This window comes from Piliocolobus tephrosceles, chromosome 19, assembly GCF_002776525.5.
Source record: "Piliocolobus tephrosceles isolate RC106 chromosome 19, ASM277652v3, whole genome shotgun sequence".
Taxonomy (NCBI): domain Eukaryota; kingdom Metazoa; phylum Chordata; class Mammalia; order Primates; family Cercopithecidae; genus Piliocolobus; species Piliocolobus tephrosceles.
Window position 1 is genome coordinate 42,884,893 of NC_045452.1, and position 22,206 is coordinate 42,907,098.

A 22,206-nucleotide genomic window follows, 5' to 3' on the forward strand; every position below is an offset into this window, starting at 1 on the left:
CCACCTTAAAAAAGGAGCACCAAATCTTCATAGGTGTCCCCCAAAGCACAGCAAACAGCACCTCCACTTCACTACCCCAAGCAGTCCCACTCACTCTTGTTACCTATCTTTCCCTCCCAAACACAATTTCTAAGGAAGTAGAGTTACGACGAATGCCACCCACTCATCTACAGAAGCCCAAAGGATTCTCCAGGCTCCTCACCTCGTCACCCCCTTTGACTTGGGGTGGCCTCTTCACCACCTCCTTCACCAGGTGCAGCAACGTGTCAGTCTGCAGGGTGCTGAGTGCACACACCAAGTCGACGAGGGTCAGCTGGGATGCACTCGCCGCTGGGATAATCTGCCAAGAAAAAAAAATTCCTTGAAAGCTTAAATAAGGATGATGTACAAAAAGTATTCTATAGTAGCCATCCCTGGAGAAATCAATCTGCTTTCATCTCTTTTTTTTTTTTCGAGACAGAGTCTTGCTCTGTCACCCAGGCTGGAGTGCAGTGGCGTGATCTCGGCTCACTGCAACCTCTGCCTCCCAGGTTTAAGCGATTCTCCTGCCTCAGCCTCCTGAGTAGCTGGGATTACAGGAGCCCGCCACCACGCCCGGCTAATTTTCTCGCCCGGCTAATTTTTGTATTTTTGATAGAGACAGGGTTTCGCCATGTTGGCCAGGCTGGTCTCAAACTCCTGATCTCAGGTGATCTGCCCACCTGGGTCTCCCAAAGTGCTGGGATTACAGGTGTGAGCCACCACGCCCAGTCTGTTTTAATCTCTTAAACACATTTCCTATTGAACTAAGTAAAGGCTCCACCCATGGGAATAACATAATCTGATACAAATTAGGAATAAAAGGTGCAGTCCCTGATGGGGCTGTAATAGTGGTATGTTTGAATTCAGTAGAAAGCATTTTAGAAACATATATACTAAATTTGAAGGAAACAAGCGGTGGAATCAAAAATACGAAGACAGGAAGGAAAAGCAGACAAACCAGCCTCCCATTTGCTGGCCTTGGAAGGAAAGCCCTCGTATGGGAGGCATAGTTTTGATGACATAAGTCTGCACACCCTGGTCATGGGCATCTGGAAGAAAAACAACTAGCGCCAGGCTCCTCACCAGGGAAGGAGCCCACAGGCGCTCAGGAGGGTGGCATCGGACACCGACCACTGAGTCTTCCTCAGAGAACAGGTGTCCATGTCAGCCACAGAGGCTGAGCACTGGGGGAGTGTCCAGGAGGTGCAGCAGCAGACCCTGAGCAGGGGATGGAGCAGGGGTGGGAGGGAACAAAGGAAGAGGACTGAGGTTGAAAAAGGTAGGCCAACCTCTGCAGGACTTCATGGTGGACCAGTCAAGTGGATAAAGAATGCGCAAAATGCAAACTGAAATTAATCTTTGGGCTCACGCCTGTAATCCCAGCACCTTGGGAGGCCGAGGTGGGTGGATCACGAGGTCAGGAGTACGAGACCAGCTTGGCCAACATGGTGAAACCCTGTCTCTACTAAAAATACAAAAATTAGCTGGGCATGGTGGTGGGCACCTACAATTCCAGTTACTTGGGAGGCTGAGGCAGGAGAATCACTTGAACCCAGGAGGTGGAGGTTGCAGCAAACCAAGATCGCACCACTGCACTCCAGCCTGGGTGACAAGAGAGACTCCACCTCAAATCAATCAATCAATAAAATAAAATGATTAAATCAACTCAATAGTTTCCCATGCTGGCCTCCAATGTCACCTTTGATTCCACATGATTCTGTGGTATTTCTTTGTCACGGTAAGTTTAACCGCTCCCGTAACTTTTTAAACTTTACCTTCATCTTACTGTGACGCTGGGCTTTCTTTCTGCTCCACACTGCTGCAACAGCTGCTGTCAACTGAACCCCGAGATGGGCCGTCAACGGGTTTAAGAAGTCTAAAATTTTTTGTCTTATGGTCTAGAAAACAGGGGAAAAAAAGTTACTGCAGGGTAATATTGGGGCTACGGCATCCTATACATTGAACCAGCACCTGCTGTCCATTCCCAAGATCAAGGACCCTGTCATGTTCATGCCCAATGCTGTGCTGAGGTGCTTCCCTGGCGGGTGGATCCCAGCAAAAGGAGGAATCAGAACCCTTTCTGGAAGGAGTTGGATGTGTGATGGTGGCGTGTCATGCCAAGGGGAAGGAGCAGTGAGCGGCCAAGGTGGAGAGGTGGATGGCCAGCTCGCACTGGCCAGGTGGGGAAACGGACGGCCAGCTCGACTGGCCAGGTGGAGAGACGGATGGCAGCTTGATTGGCCAGGTGGAAAGAGCGATGGCCAGCTTGATTGGCCAGGAGCATCTCAGGAGATGATGAGTTTCACCCTTGCTGCTGTGAACACAGCAGGGGTCTTGCAGGAAGGCCGGCAAGGCTTTGCAGCACTGTTTCCATCTGGAAATCCCACAGCCTCAGCTTGACTCCATCAGCTGCGGAAGGGCTTATATTCATTAGGAAAGTTCTTGCTCAACTTCCAGAAATAAACACCATTTAACTAATTTTATCATGTAATCAATTTAATTAAACCTGTAACATGGTCCTGATGTCACTCAGCACCTTCCGCTTTGCTACTTACGAATTTCTCTGTGTTCCTGCCACGTTCCTCGCTCTGTAAATCCTGCTGCCCTCCCAGCCTGAAATGCCCACCCTAGTTAAATCCTCTCCACCTGGGGCCTCAGCTAAGTCACGCTGCCTCAGGAACCCCAGACCAGGCCAGGGCTCCTGTTCACACATTCTCAGGAAACCCTGCGTTTCTCTGAAGCCTTGCTCACGTCGTTATTACACTGCCAGTTCATGTCTGCCACAGCCAGGGGGCAGGGACTTCATCTCTCTTGTCCCCTGGTAAAGCAAGAGAGCCTGGTGCTTGGCAGCAGGCACAAAACGTCTTGTCGAAGGGACGGATTTACCCAGCGCTTCCTGTGTCAACTGCCCATGTTTATTTCACATTAGATACAACTGAGCCAGCATGGAGCTGTCCCCTCCTTTCCACCATGGTTTCCGCTCTAGAGGGACTAATGGGGGATCCCGCTCCTCGGCCCTGAGTTCCTGAGGGAGGGCTAAGAGTTAAGTGCCTAATGAGCATTAGCCTTTATTGTAATTACTCTTTCCATCAACCCATGAGGATAGGATGCTAGCCACAGCCTGGTTTAACAGAAGAGGAAATGGAGGCTCAGAGAGGCTGAGTGCTACAGGAAGCGCCTCTAAAAAAGGTTTAGAAAATCTTTTTTTTCTGAGTGAGAAAAAAGGTTTTCTGAATCTTTTTAAGAGCAGGTTCTTGTAGAAGCTTGAAATACAGAATTCCCTTCTAGAGCACCCTTGGAATCGACAGAATGGCTGGAGGCCACCTGTGCACCATGGTACCTAAATGCAGGATGGCAAGGCTCATCCCTGAGGCCACAGATGGCACCTGGGGGCACTCAACTGATGTCAGATGTGGCAGATAATTCTGAGACACCACACACAGTAACACAGATGGTGAGCGACCGAGTCCTGCGCCTACGGCCTTCTGAGGCAGACACTGAAAATGGAAGAAGACTAAACTATAATATAAATATTCATGGTTGTGCATTTTTGGTTTAAGAACTGAAAGGCACCCTGACATTCCACACCGATGGGGCCATGTTTGACAGGCACCACTAAAAGCAGAACAGAGATGAGCTGTCCAGCAGAAATGCTTTAGAGACTCGAGACTTGGGTCTCTAAATCATTTACAGGTGAGGACCTAGGTACCCCCGCCTTGAACCACTGGAGACTATTTTTTTTGAGATAGGGTCTCACTGTCGCCCAGGCTGGAGTGCACTGGCATGATCTCAGCTCACTTCAACCTCCATCTCCTGGGCTCAAGCAATCCTCTTGCCTCGGCCTCCTGAGCAGCTGGGACTACAGGTGCCTGCCACCATATCCAGCTAATTTTTGTATTTTTTGTAGAGATGGGGTTTTGCCATGTTGGCCAGGCTGGTCTCGAACTCCTGAGCTCAAGCAATCCACCCATCTTGGCCTCCTAAAGTGCTAGAATTACAAGCATGAGCCACCGTGCCTAGCTCTAGAGATTTTATTTATTAATCATTATTATTATTTTTGAGATGGGGTTTGCTCTATTGCCCAGGCTGGAGTGCAGTGGTATGATCTTGGCTCACCAGGTTCCAGTGATTCTCCTGCCTCGGCCTCCTGAGTAGCTGGGATTACAGACACGTGCTAGTACACATGGCTAATTTTTGTATTTTTAGTAGAGACAGGGTTTCACCATGTTGGCCAGGCTGTTCTTGAACTCCCGACCTCAGGTGATCCATCCACCTGGGCCTCCCAAAGTGCTGGGATTACAGGTGTGAGCCACTGTCCCCAGCCAAGACTTTATTTTTAACTACAAAATAAGGTGAATGGAAAATTAGAAGAAAACAGGCTGAAACCACTCGGACTCCTCCATTTCAGGTATAGGAAACTTACTGATAACAAATGACCTAGAGATTTCTACTTCTGACCTCTGACTTGGGTTTCATTGAGCACATCTGTTTATTACGCACACTTTCCTATACGTATTTATTTTGGGTAGAACAATACAAGACCAAGTAAATGACAGAACTACAGAGACATCCTCTTACTTTGGTGGTTTTAAAGTAAACGGAAGAGGATCCCTTTGTGGCCCCTAGGAGATCGACAGGTCTCTTTTGAGTCTCCTCCTTTCTGAGAACATTCCAGAGAAGGGCCATGGTGTTAACAGTTCGAGGCAGCTCTTCCAAGATGGCATTTCTGGCATTCCTCAAGTTGGCAGGATCACCTGCGGCCATGGTCTAAAAATTAAAATGAATACATGAGGCCGGCTCTGTCTATGGAATGGTTTTTCTTCCCATGAGGGCAGCAGTGCTGGCGGGATTAAGTCTGTGCTGTTGGACTCTCTTCTAAGCAACTCATACACGTGGTGGTCTGGGAGCAATAAGCTTCCCTGTGCATTTCAACCCATGGTTCTCTTTCACAGAGACAGCTGTGAGTCTGATGTTCCACATTAGGAACTTTTCAACCACTCAACCAAAGTGTTAGATGTATTCTAAGACTTAATCCCAGACAGGGTAGAATAACCAACAGCTAAAATGTCTGCCAACTCAGATTTCACGAACGCTATGACAGAAAATAAAAAATATGTGGAAAAAGATGACTATAAGCCTAAAATCAAACAAGTGGCTTATATGTTATCTCATAGGCTACTGATGGAACAGTGGGCAAAGGGCTGGCACAGGGATTGCCAGCAGGAAGAAAACTCTGTTTGCATGGCTGACATATATACATTACTTATACACATGAATTTGCGTTAATTATATACACGCATTTGCATACACACTTGCATTGCTAACACACATGTATTTGCATACATATGTACATGACTTGTGTAATATTTGCATTACTTCCATATGCACATTAGTTATATACATTACATACATATGTTACTTATTTGAAACAGTCATAAACCAAAGACAAAACAAACAAGAAAATTGCCTTGAACTCAGGAAAAAAAAAATTTACCTTTTTGTTTTGGTTGGCTTGTTCCAAAAGACAATAATGACTAATGGTCGTCAGACCTTCTAAAAGGGTGAGTGGATAATCTGGAGAAATATTTTCCCTCTTGGAGGTTGTGCTGTGGTGAAGAAAAGAGAAATTTGTTTGAGAACTTTTAAAGAATGAGGCCATAAGGGTTTCTAATCCTACATATAAACACAGGAACTAGAGAGAGATCACCATCTCAAATAAACTGGAGCTCTTGTCATGGAATATCATTATAATAATGTTAACCATCCTTTGTGCGATTTTACATTCATATAGTCACTTTGGAAAAATAGTTTCAATGTTTTAGAATTTCTGTGATGATTCACATTTTTATTTCTGTTTTGCAAAAATAGTAGAGAGCAGCTGACATGCCCTGCAACACTGAGCTAGACTGGATACCCGTGTGGATTTAAAATAAAGGATCAGGGCTGGGCACAGTGGCTCACTCTAGCGCCTCAGCACTTTGAGAGGCCAAGGCAGTGGATTGCCTGAGCTCAGGAGTTCAAGACCAGCCTGGGCAACACGGTGGAACCCCGTCTCTACTAAAATACAAAAAATTAGCCAGGTGTGGCAGCAGGCACCTGTACTCCCAGCTACTTGGGAGGCTGAGACAGGAGAATTGTTTGAACCCGGGAGGCAGAGGTTGTAGTGAGCTGAGATCACGCCACTGCACTCCAGCCTGGGTGACAGAGATTCCGTCTCAAATATAACGTAACGTAACGTAACGTAACATACCATAACGGATCAGAACATTTAGTTGCTTGCTACCCTTCTTGACAATGCTAAACAGGCTTCTCGGTGGGATGAAATTATCCTCCAATCGACATCCATGGCAAAACAGTCATTCGTTATAAAAACCATCACTAAAGCAATAAACATGTCACAAAGAGCACAACGCACCTGACAGAGAGCTTCACAGATTCGCTTTCATACTGCTTGACCAAGTCATCCAAGTTTTTGCAAATCTGGACAACAAAGGGTGTCACCGTCCAGCCCAGGGACTTTCCGAAGTAGGGCAAGGAATGTGTGACCAAGCTCACCCAGGCGGGATGCATGCCGTAGCCGTAGGCGGGCTGCAGACCCCTCACCACCGCGGAGACCAGCAGCCCCTGGGAGGTGAGGGGGTGGGGCTGCACGTACTGCAAGGCGCTGATGGCCTGCTGGAAGTTCAGTGCTCTCTGCCACTCCCGGGACAGGTCGGGCTGGTTTTCCCCCTCCTCGTGGGCCCGGCCTAGGTGGTGCTCCAAGACAATCAGCACCTGCAGCAGCTTCAGCAGCTCGATCTGCAGTGGGTGCTCACTCCAGATCTGGTCCTGACCCAAGTTGATGAGACTCTCCTCAAAGAGGCTGTCCTCTGGCAGGGCCCTGCCGTGGTGGGCGGTGGCCAGCCCGTAGCGCTTCTGGCTCGTGTACATGGACGCCGACAGGGAGAGCAGGACAAACTCCTGAACTTTGCACCTCTGCAGCAAGCTGTGGATGAATTCCACGTTCTTCCCTTCCGAAGACTTGGCCACCGAGACCAGCTGCGTCATGATCCTGATCAAAACCTCGACACTTTTGACCTGCACGTCCCGGTTGCCGAGAATGTCTCGGTGCGTGACCTTCAAATAGCAGGGGTAGTAGGAGCGCAGGAAGCTCAGGCAGAGGTAGGTGAGCAGCTCCAGCAGCAGAGAGTGGGGGCACACGTTGGGGGCCTGGGTCTGGAGCTTTCCGTAGAAACTCTGGCCAATGAGGGCCTCCTGGTGGCGAGCCAGGAGGTTGGAGATGAGGTTGAGGTGCGCGGTGGAGCTGGTGTCCATGCTAGTCCTGGACACGGCCTCGATGAACTCCTTAGGGTTGGTTTTGAGCACAGCCTCCAGCACCGAGAAGGCATAGAGGACCCGTCGAGAGTCGTAGGGCTGCAGGTAGAGCAGGATGTGCTTGAACAAGGCCTCGACGGCCTCCTGCCTTTCCCGCTGCTGCTTCAGCAGCCTGGACGTAGTGAGGGCCTGGAGCTCCAAGTCGGCCTCCTCATCGCTGGAGAACGACTCAGAAGCCTGCGTCTTGTCCGAGTCTACCCGCACCAGACTTAACTTGGCCCCAGCCTTGAAGCTTTCTGACTGGAAGGCCGCCAGCAGGGCCGAGCGCTTGGGGTATGCTCTGCCCCCCATGGGGATGGGTGCACAGCAGTTCTCTTCATTGCTCAGCTCCTGCGGGTCGTGGGAAGGGGAGGAGAAGGAGGACGTGTTCTCGCTGTCTGTGTGGCCGGAGCTCGTATCTGCGGACTCGGTGTGCTCGCTGCTGTCTGGGGCGCTGTGGGCTGTCCTGTCTGGAAGCTCCACGTAGTAGGGCAGCTCTTCCTCGCTCAGCATACCTTGTGGCGGGTACTTCTCGGGCTCCTTCTCCACTTCGGCCCAAATGGCTTCACGGTCCACCGTGGTGAACTGGCTCAGAGGCAGGTGCTCTTCAGAGCCGCTCTCCTGAGGCTCCGGGCCTGCATGTGCGTCTCTGAAAGAGGTTTTCTTCCTGTTAAACCAACGGTGCCAGTCATCTGAAAATGACAAGATGACAAACGACTTTGGAACAGAAGGCTCAGTTGTGACACATTAGCTGTAGGGCGGTCTTTGTCTTAAAGCCAGACAGAAAGATTAATCTTCCTAAAACTCTCACATGAACCACCACCACCAGAGTCCGGGTTATATTACAGACAAAAGCAGACAAAGGAAGGTGGATAGGTTTTACAGAACGTTCAAGGATGGGATCATTTAGTTACATTGTTGTAGTAAACTTAAGTATCATAACTCTTTGGGGGCAGCAATACGTATTATTTTTTCCTAGGAATTCCCTTTCAAGAAATGTATCCTGGCAGGGCATGGTGGCTCACACCTGTAATCCCAGCAATTGGGAGGCCAAGGCAGGTGGATCACCTGAGGTCAGGAGTTTGAGACCAGTCTGGCCAAAATGGTGAAACTCCATCTCCACTAAAAATACAAAAGGTTAGCTGGGCGTGGTAGTGGTCCCCTGTAATCCCAGCTACTCAGGAGGCTGAGGCAGGAAAATCGTTTGAACCCAGGAGGCAGAGGTTGCAGTGAGCTGAAATTGTGCCAGTGAACTCTAGCCTGGGCAACCAGAGCAAAACTCCATCTCAAAAAACAAAAAAACAGAAATGTATCCTGCAGAAATGTCAGCAGAAGACTTTCAAAGCCACAAGGATGTGGATATTCACCAAAATGTCATGTGTGTATAAAGATAAACTGGAGGCTGGGCATGGTGGCATGGTGGCTCATGCCTGTAATCCCAGCACTTTGGGAGCCTAGGCAGGCAGATCACCGGAGGTCAGGAGTCTGAGACCAGCCTGGCCAACATGGAGAAACCCCATCTACTAAAAATACAAAAATTAGCTGGACGTGGTGGTGCATGCCTGTAGTCCCAGCGTGGGAGGCTAAGACAGGAGAATCACTTGAACCTGAACGACGGAAGTTGCAGTGAGCTGAAATCACGCCACTACACTCCAGACTGGGCAAGACTCTGTCTCAAAAAAAAAAGAAAAGAAAGAAAGAAAGAAAAAATCAAGCCAGGTACAGTGGATTATGCCTGTAATCCCAATACTGTGGGAGGTCAAGGTAGGAGGGATGTTTGGGAGGCCAAGGTAGGAGGATTGCTTGAGCCCTAGAGTTCCAAACCAGCCTGGGCAACATGGAAAAACACCACCTCTACAAAAAATTTAAAAGTTATCTAGGTATGGTGACACACACTGGTAGTCCCAGCTACTCGGGAGGCTGAGGCTGGAGGGTCTTTTGAGCCCAGGAGTTCGAGACTGCAGTGAGCTATGATGGTGTAACTGCACTCCAGCTTGGGCAACCGAGTGAGACCCCTATCTCTAGAAAGAAAGGAAAAAAAATCAAGCAGCAGAAGAGTATTGTATAGAATGAGCCCAGATACACAGTCACTAGGAAAGTCTGGAAGACTACCTGCCAAACCATGAACAATCCCTAGTTCTATCAACTAGCATTACAAAGGGCTTCCATTTAGGTTTTTGTGTCCTCATTATTTCCATTTTAAAAATAAGCATGTTACTACTGCTATAATCAGAAAACATATGACACTTTTAAATATTCAAGTCTCTTTTAGGAGAAGTCAAATAGGCCACTGACCACTGCCTATTTTTTTTTTTTAAAAAGAAGTGAGTCAAAAGTCTTTGATATTGCTAAACAGTTTTAATAAGCAGTGTTCAATAAATCCATGCCATGAACCGAGCATGGAGGCTCATACCTGTAATTCCAGAACTTTGGGAGGCTGAGGTGGGCGGATCACTTGAGGCCAGGAGTTTGAGACCAGTCTGGCCAACATGGTGAAACCCCATCTCAACTAAAAATACAAAAATCAGCTGGGTGTGGAGGCACATGCCTGTAATCCCAGCTACTCAGGAGGCTGAGGCAGGAGAATGGCTTGAACCCGGGAGGCAGAGGTTGCAATGAACCAAGATTGCGCCACTGCACTCCAGCCTGGGTGGCAGAGCGAGACTCTATCTCAAAAAAAAAAAAAAAAAAAATCTGTCATTCTCATAAGGTTTTTAGGATGATCAAACAAGATAAAGGCACACAAAAGAGCTTTAAAAAAAATCTATGTCATGGATATTAAGCAAGATCAAAAATGAAAGAAGAATATCAGAAATTGATGAGCTACTTGAAGTGCATAGCAGTATTTTAAAAATAGATTTCTACAGGATTACAGAAGTAGGGTAGGGCAAAGATGTTCTCCCCTACTTGGAGGTGGCAGACTATTTCTGTGGTCAGCAGGAAACAGATTAGAGGAAGCAGCAAGGTAGTGCTGGGAGACTTTTAAAGACCAAGGAAGGCTAGGCGCAGTGGCTCACACTTGTAATTCCAGCACTTCGGGAGGCCGAGGCAGGCGGAACACTTGAGCTCAGGAGTTCAAGACCAGCCTAGCCAACACGGCGAAACCCCCCTCTCTACTAAAAATACAAAAATTAAGGCTGGGCGTGGTGGCTCACACCTGTAATCCCAGCGCTTTGGGAGGTTGAGGCAGACGGATCACCTGAGGTCAGGAGTTTAAGACCCAAGCTGGCTAACATGGTGAAACCCCGTTTCTACTAAAAATACAAAAAGTTAGCTGGCTGTGGTGGCCAGCGCCTGTAATCCCAGCTACTCAGGATGCTGAGGCAGGAGAATCGCTTGAACCTGGGAGGCAGAGACTGCAGTGACTTGGGATCACGCCACTGCACTCCAGCCTGGGCGACAGAGTGAGACTGTTCTTCTTCTTCAAAATAAATAAATAATAATAATAAAGCCCAAGGAACTGTGGAGATAGAGCTTTCCTCTTAAAACAGAAAAGACATACTAAAAAATGTAGCTGCCATGAATAGCAGCCAAACTTTAAAGAAGGTTCTTTGTTTACACTTCAGTTTTACTTTCTTACAATGTGGAACAATAAAATTTGATAGGGCCTATTTGATAGGTCAGCCAGCTTTTCCCCTAAAGGAAAACCAGAGGTTAGAGGTTTAGGCCAGAGCCTTATAAAGACAGGAAGCCATTTAATATACCTCTGCTTACTTAGCTGATGCGCTGCTTTTCTCTGTAAGATAAGATTGAGATAGCCAGGTGAGGTGGCTCATGTCTGTAATCCCAGCAATTTAGGAGGCCGAGGCGGGCAGATCATTGGGGGTCAGGAGTTCGAGACCAGCCTGACCAACATGATGAAACCCTGTCTCTACTAAAAATACAAAAAAAAAAAAAAAAAAAAATTAGCCAGGCATGGTGGTACATGCCTGTAATCCCAGCTACTCAGGAGGCTAAAGCAGGAGAATCACTTGAACCCAGGAGGTGGAGGTTGCAGTGAGCTGAGATCATGCCACCGCACTCCAGCTTGGGTGACAGAGCGAGACTCTGCCTCACATACACAAAAAAAGATTGAGATAAATACAGGATATTTATAACCCAGCAAGCTTGTTGTGGGAAACTGAGGACTAGAGAGATGGATATGGGAAAATAGGAGGATGTTTATTTTATGGTATGCACTGGCTCAGTGGATTCACACCCAAAAAACTGAGCATTGAACAGAGTGGCGGGGTTTTTATAAGCAGGCTTACAGAAGCAAAACAAAAGCAGTTAATCATATCACAGGTCACGTAATCTATAGCATAACTGATGACTTGGCATAACTTGTGGCCTTGCATAGCTGGTGGCCTTGTAGCTGCGCTGAAAGAAAAAACAAAAACTGGCTAAATACAGACATTTGTCCTTTCTTTTCTACTACACCCCTTGTTCCGGAGTTGGGGTGTCTGGAGTCTATTCCTTTGGTTTCAACTTCTCGAACAGTGTTAGCTTATAACTATCCTTGAAGTGAGCTTGCTAGGCAGAGGAAAACTTGCTATTCTTTTCTTCTTTCTTTTTTTTTGAGATGGAGTCTCACTCTGTGGCCCAGGCTGGAATGCAGTGGTGCGATCTCAGCTCACTGCAACCTCTGCCTCCCGGGTTCATGCCATTCTCCTGCCTCAGCCTCCCGAGTAGCTGGAACTACAGGCACCGACCACCACGCCCAGCTTAGTTTTTGTATTTTTAGTAGAGATGGGGTTTCACCGTGTTAGCCAGGACGGTCACAGTCACGGGTCACAGGCCTGACCCCGTGATCTGCCCACCCTGGCTTCCCAAAGTGCCAGGATTACACGGGTGAGCCACTGCCTGGCCCTTCTTTACTTTTTAACCTTTGTCTTGCCACATTCTGGGCCTTGGCTTTTACTTCTTAGACTAGGTCACTACAACCTTCTTATAGCTTGTCCGTTACTTTTCTTGGAATGAATGAATGCAGTACTTATTATTGTTATTATTTTTAAATTTCTGCCTCAAGCTAAACAAACTCACTCAAAGTTTGCAAACCATCCCTTAGAAAATTGTGCAGTCATTAAATACAGCTATTGTAGGAAGTAATGTTAGTTCATAAAATTCATTCAATATTAATCATTGAAGTTTAATTGACTCATCAGGCTTAGTTTTTCTTTTCTTTCCTAATTTCTACCTATATTCTTTTACATTTGTGTTAAAGACGTCTCTGGAAGTTCTCTGAACTGAAAGGTTTATTTCTTCTTCATTTCTGATAATCTGATTAACAGGATTTTATAGTCTAAAAGAATCTTAGAGCACAGAGAGAAAATAAACTACTTACCTTGTAGTTGAAGGTTCACAAATAAAAGTTATTTTATTTATTTATTTATGAATGACAGAGTCTCTCTGTCACCCAGGCTGGAGTGTAGTGGTGCCATCTCAGCTCACTGCAATCTCCACCTCCCGGGTTCAGGAGATTCTCCTGCCTCAGCCTCCCAAGTAGCTGGGATTACAGGCGTGCACCACCACGCCCGGCTAATTTATGTATTTTTAGTAGAGACAGGGTTTCACTATGTTGACCAGGCTGGTCTTGAACTCCTGACCTCCGGTGATCCACCTGCCTCAGTCTCCCAAAGTGCTGGGATTACAGTTGTGAGCCACTATGCCCGGCCAATTTTCCTTAATAACAAAATAATCTGTTTTTTCAGTGAAAACAGCAAACCCACTCACTAATAGTTCTAAGTGCTAGATCACTGGTCCTTAAATTGTCAAAGTCCTCACAATTTACAAAGCACCATTTGCATCTAATAAAACTAGCTAGTGGGCCTCAGTCCCTCAACTATCACTACTGAGGTCCAGTCCCCCGACCCGTTCCTCCCTCACCCTCGGGTCCCATGCAGGCTGCTCACCGGCCGAATTCTCCTGCTTGAGGCAGTGGATGGAGGTTCTCTGGGTTTTTGGCTGCAGCAGGAGCAGGAGCACGGGTTCGAGGATGCGAGCCACGTCCCCAAGGGAGAGCGCACGTACCAGCCAGCCCTGGGCTGCTGCGCTGATGGCGCCATCCGTGCAGGCCAGGCTGTCCAGCACGACGAACAAGGACCTGCGGTGGGAAACACACCAGTGAGTCTGCTCGCAGCCACGCCTGTGCGCCAGGCACCATGGTGGACACTGGGCATAGGGCATCACCTAACACAGGGCCCCCAGGAGCTGCACCCAAGCTGGACTTCCAGACCCAAGTGGATGAGGACAAGGGGGACTCCACTTGGTCACCAGTGGGAGCATTTAAAATCCCAGTGCTCAGGCCTCACCCCAAATGGGTTATGTATCTGAGTCTGGGCCTGGGCCCCAGGCATCAGAATCAGCTGGCGTCTAAGGCTGAGTGCCTGGCCTCATGCCTAGAGTTTCAGAGGGACTCGGGAAAAACAATGTGGAGTAGAATGGGCTGCAATCAAGTTCCCCTCTTCAGCATGAGTCAGTGACGGGACAAGCACACACACCAATTGTGCTCACCCCCCAGGGGAGGTTTAGGCCATCTGACCTCCCTGCAAAGTCCCCTCGTAGGGGCATGTTGTAAAAGCTGCACAGGTGATTCTGGGGTATGCCAGGATTCCTCACATCCCAAACAAATTAAGAAAATTCCTAACGTGTTCACATGTGTCTGGCCAAAATTCACTTGTTTATGGGAACCACTGGCTGTGCTCGGGGGGGTCATGAGCAGGGGTCCGGTGTTCTTTTTTCGAGATGGAGTTTCGCTCTTGTCACCCAGGTGGAGTGGAGTGGCGCAGTCTTGGCTCACTGCAACCTCCACCTCCTGGGTTCAAGCGATTCTCCTGCCTCAGCCTCCCAAGCAGCTGGGATTACAGGTGCCCAACCCCATGCCCGGCTAATTTTTGTATATTTAGTAGAGATGGGGTTTCACCATGTTGGCCAGGCTGGTCTTGAACTCCTGGCCTCAAGTGATCCACCTGCCTTGGCCTCCCAAAGTACTGGAATTACAGGCATGAGCCACTGTGCCCAGCCATAGGGGTCATGTTTTCAACTGCATGCACCTCTCCCTCCCCAGCCTCACATGTTGGGCAGGAACCTCTGTGGAGTTTCCTTGAGAGTTAACGGTAGATCATAACGAAGACCGCCTTACCTGTCAAAGGAGCGATTGTGAGATGTTACTCGACTGCCTTGGATCTCTCTTGTCAGGTGCCAGATCACGGAAAATCTAAACAGAGCTTCCAGCCTTGTACCCTTGATGAGGAAATAAATGGCAGTGAGGAACTTGGTTTCATAACTGACCGCTGTCTTCAGTCACCATAAACCCCATTTAAACAACAGATCAAAGACTTCAGCAGAACTGACAGTAACCACAGCAAAGATGCTGCATTCTCCTTTGACTGATTTGGCCAGAAGGAAAAGGAGAACCTGTGTCCTCTCTCTCTGATTGTTCACTTTAACACAGCAGCACATTCAGAGCTCAGTATTGGAGTCCAGGGTCACCCCTGTGGTCTGCAGCCAAAGGAAAACACAAAGGAGCATGGCTTCCTTGCAAGTGTCAGCCCCAAGTGTCTTAAAGAACGAGGACACACAACAGACTGCAAAGGAGATCCAGGACAATAAATTCTCAATAAAATATATTTTTTTAAAACATTGGTTTATTATTATTTTTATTTTTATTTTTTATTTTTTGAGACGGAGTCTCACTCTGTCACCCAAGCCAGAGTGCAGTGGAGCGATTTCCGCTCACTGCAACCTCTGCCTCCCAGATTCAAGTGATTCTCCTGCCTCAGCCTCCAGAGTAGCTGGGATTACAGGCATGCGCCAACACGCCCGGCTTATTTTGTATTTTTAGTAGAGACAGGGTTTCACCATGTTGCTCAGGCTGGTCTCGAACTCCTAACCTCAGGTGATCCGCCTGCCTCGGACCCCCAAAGTGCTGGAATTACAGGCGTGAATCACCATGTCTGGCCTTATTTATTTGTGGTTGCCCAGGCAGGTCTTGAACTCCTGGCCTCAATTTCTCCCACCTCAGCCTCCCAAAATGCTGGGATTACAGGGGTGAGCCACCATAGTGAGCCACCAAGTCCTGCTTCAGTAAGTTCTTCCGGGGACAATCAATTCCCTACAACACCTGCAGAAGCCCTGCAAGTCCTTACAGCAAGTTTGAGCAGGTTTCCCTGGTGAGCCTTAATATGGTCACAAACCACATTTTCAGGGCTGTAAAAAGAATGGCTCAAGCTTCTAGTGGCCTTCCAGTATTGAAATCCTGGAACACCTCTGCTTATTTTATTAATCACGATGTCCACTCAGCCCCAGAAAGACTTTGACTGGGCTGGGCGCGGTGGCTCAAGCCTGTAATCCCAGCACTTTGGGAGGCCGAGACAGGCGGATCACAAGGTCAGGAGATCGAGACCATCCTGGCTAACATGGTGAAACCTCGTCTCTACTAAAAATACAAAAACTAGCCGGGCGAGGTGGCAGGCGCCTGTAGTCCCAGCTACTCGGGAGGCTGAGGCAGGAGAATGGCGTAAATCCGGGAGGCGGAGCTTGCAGTGAGCTGAGATCAGGCCACTGCACTCCAGCCCGGGCGACGAGACTCTGCCTCAAAAAAAAAAAAAAGACTTTGACTGGATGGATGTCAGTCGGCCAAGCGCACGTACAACAAGGGCCTGGGTGCTGCAGGATGGAGGTGGTGGCCAGAAAGTCTCACCTTGTCAGGGTCCAGGAGGGCGTGGCAAATGATGTCCTCGCAGATGTTGGCCGTCGGGGCCAGGCAGTGCAGCCGGTAGAACAATTCTACACAGGTGACATGATGCTCCCGGGTCTCTTTGTTCAGCTGATTCCAAAGCACACGAGCCACCCTCTGGGACAAGGAAAAGGCAGGTGGTGGGGGACCATGTCAACACAGGCAGCATCCGCTCACACCCTCCTCACTCAGTCCCAGCCCCGACATACTGGCTCTCACCTATATTTGCCATGTGAGAATCCTCCATACCCAGAGACACATCATCACCAAATAAAGCAAGAAACCCACCAAAGGCCGGGTGCAGTGGCTCATGCCTGTAAGCCCAGCATTTTGGGATCCAAGGCGGGTGGATCACCTGAGGTCAGGAGTTCAGGACCAGCCTGGTCAACATGGCAAAACCCCATCTCTACTAAAAATACAAAAATTAGCCAGGTGTGGTGGTGGACACCTGTAATCCCAGGTACTTGGGAGGGTGAGGCAGGAGAATTGCTTGAATCCAGGAGGCGGAGGTTGCAGTGAGCTGAAATGCTGAGATCACGCAACTGCACTCCAGCCTGGGCGACAGAGTAAGACTCTGTCTCAAAAACGAAAAGAACAGAAAAGACCCACCAAAGTCATCCGGGCAGCAGGCAATGTTATAGGAGGTCAAACCTGGAGGTTTCTGGCCAAGAACACTGCAGCTCTTGCCTAGACCTCAACATTACTTTCAGAAAGGGAATTAACGGGAAACTGGACCAGAGGGGTCGAAGCATTCTTTCAACAGGCAGGTACTGAGCCTCACCCTATGCAGGCGCTGGGGAATCCACAGCTACGGCCTCTAGGGAGTTTGGTGAATTTACAGTGGTTGTCAAGATCACTTATTCTGGAGTTCAGCTCCATAGCACTTGGTCACCTCTGGGGTTTGCTCAAATTGGTTACCACAGAGCGTGGATGAAGAGCCACGCCTGTCAGCTTTAATTCCACTAATTTGACTGTTCCCTTTTCTGTGCACAACGCTGTGGCAGGTGCCTGCCTCACTTTCAAGACACTAATTATACCCCCAAATCGCGTCCTCCATCTTCCCAGCCCTGAACTGAGCTCATTAAACATACAGGGTCTGCAAAGGGCTACAGACCCTTGCCAAGTGGCAGGGAGCAGAAGTCAGTGTGCCTGCCCCAACAAGGGGGAGACCCAGAAGGAGGGCTGGTCCCCACTTCCGGGAGGGAAATTTCTAAAGACATTCTTATACTTCACAGACTATAAGAAGTTTATATCTCATAGACTGGAGTATTTTAGGCATAACTTAGATCAAATAACTGTTTTTTTGGCCCATTTATTTCTACTCAATAAAACCGTCTTTCTCTGCACAGATCAAGTTAACCACTGACTGGCTCAAACTTCTAACCATTACTTTGTTACTTTCTCTCTAAGGGAAAGTGATTTCCAACAATCACATTACAATTGAATTCTGATATTAAACTTTTTGCCTAAGTAGACCGCCCCCCCTACTTCCTTGCTGTCACTATGGCAAATATATGTGCAAGAGACTCCCTTCTGGAAGGTTTAAAAAATTTTTTTACAAGGTTTTTGAGAGTTGATGCTGATCACGAAACCATACCTACTCCCTCATATATATTTTTTGAGACACGGTCTCACTATGTGCCTCAGGCTGGAGCACAGTGGCACCATGTCAACTCACTGCAACCTCTGCCTCCTGGGCTCAAATGATCCTCCCACTTCAGCCTCCCAGGTAGCTGGGACTACATGTGTGCCACCACGCCAGGTTAATTTTTGTATTTTTTTTTTTTTTTCAGAGATGGGGTTTTGCCATGTTGGCCAGGCTGGTCTCGAACTCCTGAGCTCAAGCAAGCAGACCTCAGCCTCCTGAAGTGCTGGGTGCTGGGATTACAGGCGTGAGCCACCGCACCGGGCCTTCCTTCGCATGTTTAAACCTTACTCTACTCCCCTGTTCTGGATGTTGTCTTAGTTATCTGAAATCTGCCATCACTACCTGATAAGAAAGGTCAGGGCACCCCCGGGCTATCTGACCTTTTCTCGTTTGCACTGTGGGAAGCAGGAACTCTTGTTCCGCAGGATTAAAAAAAGGTTGAAAGATCAGACAATAGGCCTGTCTGGAGTCTGAGAATTGGGGGCACATCCTGGCTATGGGTGAGGTTGCTGTGTCTCTAGTTCCAGCATCTGCAACAGGGACAGGCACTAGCTGCCGCTGTCCCCAACTCTCAAGAACTGTATAGTACATAAAAGTATGCTCCAAGGAATAAATCCTGGTACTCTACCGCACGGTACAGTGACTACTGCTAACAGTAATGCATTGTGTATTTCAAATTGCTAGAAGAGACTGTTTTGAATGTTTTCACAACAAAGAAATGATAAATGTTTAAGGTGACGGGTATGCTAATTACCATGATGTGATCATTACACAATGTATAAATGTGTAGGAATATCAAATTGTACCCATAAATATATACAATTATTACATGTCAATAAAAAAAGTATGCTCTTGGCCAGGCGCGGTGGCTCACCGCTTTAAGGCACTTCGGGAGGCTGAGATGGGAGGATCACTTGAGGTCAGGAGCTCGAGAGCAGCCTGGCCAACGTAGTAAAACCCTGTCTCTACTAAAAATACAAAAATTAGCCAGGTGTGACGGCCGCACCTGTTGTCCGAGCTACTAGGGAGGCTAAGGCAGGAGAATCGCTTGAACTCAGGAGGCAGAGGTTGCAGTGAGCCTAGATCATGCCACTGCCCTCCAGCCTGGGCCACAGAGCGAGACTCTGTCTCAAAAAAAAAAAAAAAGTATGCTCTAGTGCCAGGCAAGTGGTAGGTACTTGAATACGTACTCCATGAAAATGAAATAAAAATCAAAGCTTCAAAAACAACTTGGAAAAGCTTCCCTCACTTCCCCAGAACAAAAGGAATGTATTTAATACTGTCACTTTTATTCTATGAGTACCTTTCCAAAGATTCATGGTCTCAATTCTTTCTTCTTTTTTCTTCCCTGTGCCTATATATAATGTAAATGTGCCAAATTTTCTGATCTCTAAGCTACATAGGGCCAAGATGACACTTGCTTGATCACTGCTGCTTATAGCAGTTCCAGTCCTGGTTTCAAGTTCTATCAATTCAAGATCTAACGTTACTCAATTCTAGCAGGAAGGGGAAATGTGATACAAAAGACAATGAGCAGCTGGGCACAGTGGCTCATGCCTGTAATCCCAGCACTTTGGGAGGCTGAGGTGGGCCTCCCAAACTCCTGAGGTCAGGAGTTTGAGACCAGCCTGGCCAATGTGGTGAAACCCCATCTCTACTAAAAATACAAAAATTAGCCAGGTGTGGTGGCAGGTGCCTGTAGTCCCAGCTACTCAGGAGGCTGAGGCAGGAGAATCACTTGCACCTGGGAGGTACAGGTTGCAGTAAGCCAAGATCGTGCCATGGGCAACAGAGTGGGACTCCGTCTCAAAAAAAAAAAAAACAAAAAAACAAAAAAACAAAAAAAACCTCAATGAGCAATTAAGTAAAAGCTCCCCCCAGGACCTGACACCATAGATGGGGTCCCACCTCATGGAACCAAAGCTGAGTGATGTGAGGAGTTCCAGAGACGGACCCTCTCCCCAGCAACACAACCATAACTGGTGAAAATTATTTTAAAATCAACAACAACCAACCATTTAGAGTCTGGAAATTATCCAAAGGACATTCAGGAAATAAAGAGACATTTATTCCGGAAAATCTACTACATTTCAGTCAAAGCAGCAAGAGTCACAGCACTTGGGCCATGACCTGCTCATCATCTCCTTCCTCCCTGAGCTCAGCTCCATGGCAACGTCACTATCCACTCTAGCGCATGTGGCCAAGAAAAAGGGTGCTCTCTTTCCCCAGCTCCCAGTCAAGGGCTTTTCCACCTCCTGGGAGGGGCAGGCCAGCAGCACATCACCTTCCCACCCCTCTGCTGGATGTGGCAGAGACTAAATCCAGGCGAGTGCAGTGGAGGAGTCAGGGGCTCCCTGCCTCCACCCAGACCCCACTCCCAGGCAGGGGTTCCACTCAGTCATGGCAGGCCCAGAATACTGGGGCCCCAGTTGCTCTCACCATAGCTTGCCTGGAGGGTGAAAGTTATATGCTGGGAGAGGCAGGCAGTCTCAGAAGACCAAAGGCTACTGCCTCTGCCCAGTGCCCTACAGGAATATCACTCCCAGAGAAGTGGGCCACTGCTCCCATCTCCAGCAATACAGCTCTGAGTTTAGCTCAGGAGGAGAAGGAGGCCATAAGAAGAGTGTTCCCAGTGGGAAATACCTGATAGAAATCTGTTTTCTCTGCAATGACTTTTAATATCCCTGGAGCAATGGGAGGAACTGTCACCATCTGCAGCTTGCCAAAAAAAGGGTTGTGTCCAGAGCTCTTGTAGCGTTTCATCTTGTCTTCAATGACAAGAGCCAGGGACTGGGAATGGTTTATCACTTCCAGCAGAGTGGAAATGGCCACGTTCTGGAGGTAGCAGTCAGTCACACAGCAGCAAATGGTCATAAGGGATTTCAGCCAAGATGGAAAACTGGAATCACCTGCTCCTGAAAGGTAGCCCGCCGGAGAGGCAGAAACAAGCAGAACCACATGAGAACGGGTCCTCAGTCTGCAGATTCTACAGCTCCCTAGACCTGGGAAGTTACCTGAGAAATCCATCTGGACAGCAGTGCACTAACTTCCTGCTGGTGAGACTCATTTGGAAATAAGATGAGGTCATTAGGGTGGGCCCTGATTAATCCAATATGACTGGTGTCCTTATAAGAGGGACATGTCAAGGGAAGACAGGACATACAGAGGACACCTTGTGAAGACAAAGGCAGAGACGGGACTGATGCAGCTGCAAACCGAGGAGTCCCCCAAGGGTTGCCGGCCAGCACCAAAAGCTGAAGAGGCCAAAAAGTATTCCACCTGGAGTCTCAGAGGAGGAGCGTGGCTCGGCTGACACCTTGATCTTGAACTTCTGGCTTCCAGAACTATGAGACAAATTTCTCAGTTTACTGTACTTTGTCAGGGAGCCCTAGCAAACCAATATATAAATACTGGCCAGGCCTGGTGGCTTACGCCTGGGAGCCGAGGCGTGGCAGATCATATGAGGCCAGGAGTTTGAGATCAGCCTGGCCAACATGGTGAAACCCCATTTCTACTAAAAATATGAAAATTAGGGGGCCAGGCGCAGTGGCTCACGCCTATAATCCCAGCACTTTGGAAGGCCTAGGTGGGTGGATCATGAGGTCAAGAGATTGAGACCATCCTGGCCAACATGGTGAAACCCTGTCTCTACTAAAAAAAAAAAAATTAGCTGGGCATGGTGGCACGTGCCTGTAATCCCAGCTACTCATAAGGCTGAGGTAGGAGAATCACTTGAACCCGGGAGGCGGAGGCTGCAGTGAGCCAAGATTGTGCCACTGCACTCCAGCCCGGCGACAGAGTGAGACGCTATCTCAAAAAAAAAAAAATTAGCTGGGCATAGTGGCATGTGCCTGTCGTCCCACCTACTGGGGAAGCTGAGGCAGGAGAATCACTTGAACCCAGGAGGCGGAGGTTGCAGTGAGGTGAGTTGGTGCCACCACACTCCAGCCTGGGCAACAGAGCCAGACCCTATCTCAAAAAAAAAAAAAAATCTTTATCAACAGGTATCATGAAATAGTCTATTGACTCCCACTGAATGCCACTCATGTTTTAGGTCTTCTGATGGGCTGTGCTGGACACCCAAGCCTTAAAAATATAGGCCCCACCCTTACCACTTTGCCATGTAGTGAGACACAAGTCAAAAATGTCCTAAGTACAAATGAGGAAGGGAACAAATGAGGCCAATAGCGCCTTCTTGGCTGACACGATTTGAGCTAGTCTTTAAATACAGGTTGACAATCTCTAATCTGAAATCCCAAATCCATAATCTGAAACCTTATTAGCACTGACATGATGCTCGAAGGAAATACTCACTGGAGCATCTTGGATTTTGGATTTCTGGATTAGGAATGCTGAACGGGTAAGTATAAGGCAAATATTCAAAAAATCTGAAAAAAGTCCGAAATCCAAAATACTTTTGGTCCCCAGCATTGCGGATAGGGGATATTCCACCCACATCAATCGCCTC

General features: G+C 48.2%; 1 protein-coding gene across 3 annotated transcripts in view; it reads right to left on the bottom strand.

Moving 5' to 3' along the window:
• Positions 1-22,206, bottom strand: part of DOP1B (DOP1 leucine zipper like protein B) — a 125,525-nt gene that overhangs the window by 29,217 nt on the left and 74,102 nt on the right. For 2 of the 3 annotated variants that reach the window (XM_023191193.1, XM_023191203.1), the window contains 9 exons: positions 20,382-20,653; positions 16,055-16,207; positions 14,495-14,595; positions 13,266-13,456; positions 6,437-8,066; positions 5,516-5,627; positions 4,600-4,788; positions 1,797-1,919; positions 203-340 (listed from right to left, as the gene is read on the bottom strand). In XM_023191193.1, the coding sequence (XP_023046961.1) occupies positions 203-340; positions 1,797-1,919; positions 4,600-4,788; positions 5,516-5,627; positions 6,437-8,066; positions 13,266-13,456; positions 14,495-14,595; positions 16,055-16,207; positions 20,382-20,653 (2,909 nt within the window). The remainder of the gene's footprint in view (positions 1-202; positions 341-1,796; positions 1,920-4,599; positions 4,789-5,515; positions 5,628-6,436; positions 8,067-13,265; positions 13,457-14,494; positions 14,596-16,054; positions 16,208-20,381; positions 20,654-22,206) is intronic. The other variant, XM_023191195.1, reaches the window with a different exon arrangement.